Raw genomic sequence first — 6913 nt, 5'->3', positions numbered from 1 at the left:
GGATAGCTGGGGGGGGGGATAAAGAGTAGGGCTATTTTTGGTTGATAACAAAATCCAGAGGGTTTGATATGAAGGCAAAACATGAATGCAGCAGACCAAAACAACAAAAACATAAGCGCAGATGGATGTTAGAATGAAATGCACCTGCGTCTTGACTCCACTTCGTGCTGGAAGGATCACTGCAGCGTCTTAAGTCCCATATTGGGAGCATGATTAGGCACAACGCAACGATTACGCAAATAATGTTGCAGCAGGCAGTGTTCGGGAACTCCAGAAACGCTTCGAAAAGCTCCCTTTCCGCACGAAAAGCAGTCCCAGTTTAAGTACACGCACACCACCACCTTTTTTTTCTCTTTCTTTTCCTCCACCCCTGCAGGCACCGATCGTTTTCTTTTTTCTTTTCTTTGTTTTTTTTAAAGAAATGTTCAATTGTAGAGAGAAGAATAAGAAGAGATTATTAATTAATTAATTTGTTTGGTTATTTAGTCACCTGGATCGAGTCTTATTTCGGAGTTATTTCGGTCACTGAATGTCCACAATTACTAACACATCCAAGCCAATGCGAAAGGCTGCATGCTGTAGTTTCTTTCTTTTCTTTCTTCTTTTTTTTTAAAGTCGGAGTTTAATTTGAGATGAAGCCCGCAAAGACGACAGGAATAATGAGAAAATAGATAAAGATTGACATGAAAACAATGGATTGTGCTCTTACCTTTACAAGGGGCTGACAACCACTATGTGCGTGGTTAGATCTCCGCGACCAAGACTTGCATGTCCCAAAGTTTAACGCAGTGTGGGGGGGCTTATAGGTACCGAGAATGTGCTGTGCAAAAGACTAGACGCCCCTAACATTTCAACTTTGACAGTGCGCTACAAAAAAAAAAATACAGTTATGATCTTTGTTGTTTATTTTTTTAAAAAAAATAGCAAGCGCTTCTTTCTTTTCTCCCTTGTTTTTCTATTTATTTATTTATATATATATTTATTTATTTTTGCTTCTCTCTCTTTAAAATCATGTTTATTTTCCCATTTAGAGACCAAAAGGATCCTTGAGAATGAGCTTACCAAAAGTTGAAAAAACAATCCCAGGTTTGGCAAAGGGGGGTTGGGAAAAGAGAGAAAGAGAGTTGGCGTCCACTCGGCGTTTTAGTCCATGCACGACTCCGGTGCCTCTGTCCAACGTGCTGAAAGCATAACACAGCCAGGGTAACTATGAGGGGCCAAGAAAAGACCTATACTTTTTTTTTTTGTTTTGAGCGCCCACTTTAAACTGCTTTTCTCTCTTTTTTTTTTTTTAAAAAAAGAAGAAGACGAAGAAGAAGAAAACTATGCTGCTTCCCTTTGTCACGTGTATTTTCCCACCCCTTGCCAAACCAGTCCTGTTAATATTTGATCACACATTGGTCGGACATTTCCTTCCAGATTAGAGCACCTATCATGACAAACGCCGGTTCAGTTCAGTGCAAAAAAAAAAAAAAAAAACAAAGCACCACTTTCAGCGCCAAATTACTGACACCGAGTCCCGATCGTTCCCATCACCTTCTTGGTATAAGACGAGTGTCACAGGTAAAGTGGCACATGTTGCTTATTTATCTCGGCGCACTCAAAAAGAACATACATGCATGCATTAAACATAAAGCCCCATCGGTGCCAACACGCAGCCGAGATCACATCCACACATTGCGCGCAGACCCAATCTAATATTTCCTTACCCCTTTCTCACTGAACCGGCATATCCTGAGCAGAGAAATGCCACACAGTCTCATTCACACAAGCTCTGTCAACACCAGCCTCAGCAGACATGGGTTCTCGATGCTGAGTTTGTCAAGTAGCCCCCGAGTCCAACCCTTCCAGCAATGCGCTGCCAGACTAAACACCAAGCACGACTATTTACTTGTAATCATCCCCTGATCACCACCACCATCATCTGCTGCTGCTGCGTTTCCATTGCTACTCACCATTTTTTCCCCTACGCTGTCCTGGAGATAGAAGTGTCTTAATATCCACTCACTCCAACAGATGCTGGTAGGTAATGTGTCTTGTTTGAAGTCATCATATGAGAACTTCTGCTGTGCTCAGTAGATCGCCCACCACTTCGCTGACTTATGAATCTAATAACCCTTTGCAATATCGGCGTGCTTAAACTCTCTGAGGCAACACCTTGGTGGCTCCACAGTTTAGACAAACAACAACAAGACGCCCGGCTTGTCAGAAAAGCTTGTAGAGATATACGTAACACCCTCGCCCGGACAACGCCATTAGGGGTCTTACGTGATTGAAATGAGCGACGGCGGCACAAGTTTTATGGGGGAGACTGTAGGGGATTCTTCTTCTTTTTTTTTCTTTTTGTTTTTTTCTTTTTTCTCTTCCCGGGCTGATCGCTCGACTAGTGCCTTTAAAGCTTTAAATCCGCACCGAGGAGCAGTGACGGACATAAAACTTCTGACTTATTCGCCTGTTTGTGTTATAGATTATATCTCCCAGTTTTTGGCGAAGGGCCACGGGCCTATTACGCATACGCAGTGGACATTTAGATCTTTTCCAACACGAACAATGCTCAGCGGGGTGGACTTCGCAAAACAAACACACATTTATAGCGCCCCTATGTCTGCGTGTCAAGTTCTTGAGGAACTTGTTGCTGCTCAAAAACAAGCTCCCCTCTTCTCCCTCCCCACACCCACCCTTTACCACCCCATCTCTCTGCCTCTCAAATACTTACATTGACGATAACTGCGGGGAGTGTTGCGTATGTTTTTTTTGTCTCTTTCCTCCGGACAAATATGAGAAAAATCCAAAAAGTTAATCCACGTCCCTCAGAAAAATAAACAAACTCCACGACCCTGCAGAGAGGCGGCCACGGCGTTTAAAAAACCAGGGATGACACTTTTCGATCAGGAATATGTGGAAGTTCAAAGGCGAAATCTGTTTTCAGTAAAATTCCATCAGTTGCGCTGCCAACACTCAGCCATCTGATTGTTATGCAGTGACGAAGCGCTGTGCTTTGCAAGTGAAGCCCCAAATGTACTAAGTAACATGAGTAATAGGTGATATTTGCTTGACTCTTTGTCAGCATCCCAAACTTTGTGGAGTTTGTGCGTGTGTATGAAAAGTGTCATTCTTGCGATATAAATTACTCTTTGGTCACAGTTTATGGAAATCACGCAGCACTGAGTGGCGCGTCGTGGGAACCTGCATGTGGGTGTTGCTTCTGCCAGGCGACAATGGCACCAAAATGGAAATCTTTGGACTTTCTCCCACGGATCATCAAAGAGCTCCAGGTAACCAGAAATCTCTCAGATGTGTCACACTGGCACCCACTTTTTTTTTCTTTCTAAAGGTGTAGACTGAGAAGGGTCAAGACCTAACTTTACATTATTATTTCACAGTACCTGTCTCAACTTGTTTCCACCAGCTTGAGTGACAGAGCCCGCTATACAGCTATTGGCAAATGTAGGTGATTCTGAGCAAAAACACACGTTTGTTTCAATACATTTCTACCTCAAAGACACAAGATGGCATAATCAGATAAAATTAGCACGGCGTTTTAATATTTGTGATCATCTTCCTGTTATAGAATATGACGATTTCTGTCCACCTTGTCTGCAACAAGTGCTGGGCATAAGAATGACACACAGCTTATTATCCTTGAAGTCACTCCTTGTAGGCTTTTCACACAGGGGAGACTGGTGGGGGACTACTCATTAAAAGGCAGAGACGTAAAATAAGAGAGAAGTAACACATTCCAGCTGAGTGTGGACTCCTTCATCACCTCACACGATAAAATGATAAGGATGTATGTTTCTCGTCACCATCATCTCGGGCTCCTACCATCATCCTACTCTCGGTCCTTTTTGCGTTTTTTTTCTTCTTTTTTTTTCTGACGTGGTAACTTGACTTGCTCCTACTTGTGATGTTGTTAGCACTTCCTCTGCTCCCACAGCTTTTTCTTCTTTTTTTCTTTTTTTTTGTAGCAGACTTTGTTACTGACTCATGCTCCTCTCTTCTGCACTATCCATGCCCTCCCCCACACTCTTCACCATAATGATCATCTTATGGCCAAGCACGAGGTCACAGATCAATCACTTTATCCCCTGGGCTGCATATGGCTTGCATGGCAGTAGCTTCCAATGGGATGCCAAAATACTTTACCTTTTTTGTTTGTTTGTTTGTTTGTTTTATCCCAGTTTCATAACTTTTTTCTTTTTTTTTTATGTTTCGATGTAGAATGTTTTTGTCAGATAAATAGGAACGCCACTAACAATGTCTTGAAACAGTATTGGTACCTCTTGAAATTTTTCATATTTTTGCTCCAACTGCAACGTTTATGATCGGCCACCACCGAGTAACACAAAATTGTGAAGTGGAAGGAACATGCTACATCAAAAAAGTCAGAAAACTGTTTGTATAGTTGTACTCTGATACCCCTAAATAAAATTCTGCGAAAATATTTGCCTTCAGAAGTCACAGAAATAGGAAAGAGAGTTTAACCATTAATCTAATCTCAGTAAAATACAGCTATTCTGTGATACTTATGAAAGCGCGCAAACAAAACTGAACCGGCCTATGTATAAAATGACACTGACTGCCAAACTGACAATGTAATGCTGAAGGGACTTTTTTTTTTAGAAGGGACAGGGAAGCTAGTCAGAGATAGAGGGAATCTGGATGCAATAATAATAAAAAGATAATCCTGGAAAAATTAACGTTAGAGGCTGTGGAAACTTGAAACTGGGGTGGAGGTTCAGCTTCCAGCAGAACAATGGCTCTAAGTATCCAGCCAGAGCTACAATAGAGAGGTATAGATCAAAGCATTTTCATGTGCTTGAATGGTCCAATCAAAGTCCAGACCTAAGTCCAACGGACAATCTGCTGCAACGCTTGAAATTACAGTTTACAGATGCTTTCCATCCAATCTGACTGAGCTGGAGCTGTTTTCAAAAAGAAGACTGGGTGTAAATTTCTGTTTCTATAGACAAAAAAAAAAATGGCACAAGAGATTTGCAGCTGCAATTACAGCAAAAAAAAAAAAAAGAATAAAAATATTAAAACAGAAATATGGCACATCACATTTCTCAGATTTTCATTTGTAAAAAAAAAATGTTCATGACCATGTATCATTTTCCTTCGTGTTCAAAATTATACCCCACTTTGTGTTGGCCTGGCACATAAAAACGTCATATACAAAACACACTAAAGTTTGTTGGACCGTTAGTATTTTACAAGGCACTTTATCCAGTTCTGACATGTAGGACAGCAGAGAGAGAGGAAAAAAAAAAACCTTTCTTTGGTGGTGGCTCCACGACTTTTCTGCGATCCGTGCTAACAATCTACACCTGAAAGCCTGAAAAAAAATAAAAAAGTTCCTCTTGTCATGGAAGAAATATTGTACAGTCATTTTAACACAGCAGTCTTCATACATTCTCCCCATTTACATCTGCTAATCACATTTGGGCCCTGTCGGGTCTCTGGAATCATCATTAAAATGAACTAAAACTTTGAGTCTCTGTAAGTGCTTTCCTCCTCCTCGATATAATGACAACTATTAAGCATGAATGGATCCAGTCGGGGCCACGCGCATCATTACTCTGTCTTAATCTTTGCTCCATAAATATTGATAACATGTGCCCTCACGTCATCACTTAGTAGTACCTGCTGTTATAAATAGCAGCAAGTTATCTCTTACTGCCAGTGTACCGTCCCCCCACACCCCCCATGTTACCTCTTGTATCTACAGGAAGTTGAGTGCTGGGACAAACAAAGAGCAGACGGGAAAAACAACAAACTGTCCAACAGAAGTAAACCCAACGCCTCTTCTCTGTGTTATCTGATGGTCAAACAAGTTGGATTCGGGGGTAAATCAGCTGCCGAGTGTAAAAAAAAAAAAAAAAAAAGTTGCGATTTATTCACATGAATGCCCAATTTTGTTCAAAAATAGAAAAAAAAAAAATAATGAGGCCTTCATTTCCGGATGGTCCCTGTCAAAGTAGCTTAGAGCAGTCACCCTGCTGACATTGTGCTCGGTGCCGTACATCTGTCATTCTGCGGAGCAGCTTCATAATATTTCTGTGGAGTGAGGAATTAATTATCAGACTCGGCTGGTGAGTCAGAGCTCAGGTCCTCAGAAAGTAATGCAGGCCGTAAATAATCGCCCCGCTGCCACCATACTTCACACTGATGGCGAGCGCTGCATTTGTGCTAATTTTGCTGTTCTATGTATAGTGTCACTGACAGTGTCAGGATGAATGATATTTGGGTTGCCCCAGTAGCTCAGCAGGCTGAAATTACACCAAAGGGTGCTGCTGTGACACTGATGGTTTCTATCTATTTTTTTTTTTGTGTGTCTTTTCTTCTTTGTTTTTGGACTGCGCCCAGAGTCATCCGTCCTCTCCGCACCATCTTGTACACATTAAATACCAGGTGACTGTATAAACTCTGTCTTTAGAGCCCCGGGGGCAGAAATCTGTAGCTCTGGGTGTGACATATGAGGGCATTGATCTCCTAGCTTTGACTAACCTCCCATCTGCACAACAGCCCAAAGAGGAGGATGCTGCCTGTCTGCAAGTATCTTTATGGCTGCCTGAGCGAGACGGGTAATCTTGGGGCCTGCCATTGGGCTTGAGAGGCTGCCAAACTACAGCAGAAACATGGAGGGTAAGCACAAAAGTTTGAATAATTAGAAATCTATTGGATAAAGTCTTCCGGTCAACAACTAAAGTGAGCAGAGGAAGAAAAAAAGAAAAATTCAAACTTGTCTCAGATCAAATACTGCCCCAGGAGGGTGACTTATTCATGACTGAAATGAATGCATTGTATTTTAATTCTGCAGCCCGGTACTCTGAAATGAAATTGTGTTTGTGTGAGCTTGGGTGTGCATGGAGCGGTGCGGATTTGAATAGATATATTTGCATCTTGTTGC

General features: G+C 41.8%; 1 protein-coding gene across 7 annotated transcripts in view; it reads right to left on the bottom strand.

Moving 5' to 3' along the window:
- Window positions 1-3009, bottom strand: part of bdnf (brain-derived neurotrophic factor) — a 15168-nt gene extending 12159 nt beyond the window's left edge. Inside the window, exons 1-3 of one of the 7 annotated variants that reach the window (XM_016672393.1) lie at window positions 2717-3008; window positions 1063-1181; window positions 710-867 (exon numbers count right to left, since the gene is read on the bottom strand). Coding sequence is in view for 2 of the 7 variants with exons in the window: in XM_016672388.1 (XP_016527874.1) it covers window positions 1710-1763 (54 nt within the window). In the remaining 5 variants the exon portion in view is untranslated. The other 6 variants (XM_016672391.1, XM_016672392.1, XM_016672394.1 and 3 more) reach the window with 6 other exon arrangements.
- Window positions 3010-6913: the final 3904 nt, after the last annotated feature.

This window comes from Poecilia formosa, unplaced genomic scaffold (genome assembly GCF_000485575.1).
Source record: "Poecilia formosa unplaced genomic scaffold, Poecilia_formosa-5.1.2 Scaffold60, whole genome shotgun sequence".
NCBI lineage: Eukaryota > Metazoa > Chordata > Actinopteri > Cyprinodontiformes > Poeciliidae > Poecilia > Poecilia formosa.
This window is presented reverse-complemented; position numbering and strand designations above follow the sequence as displayed.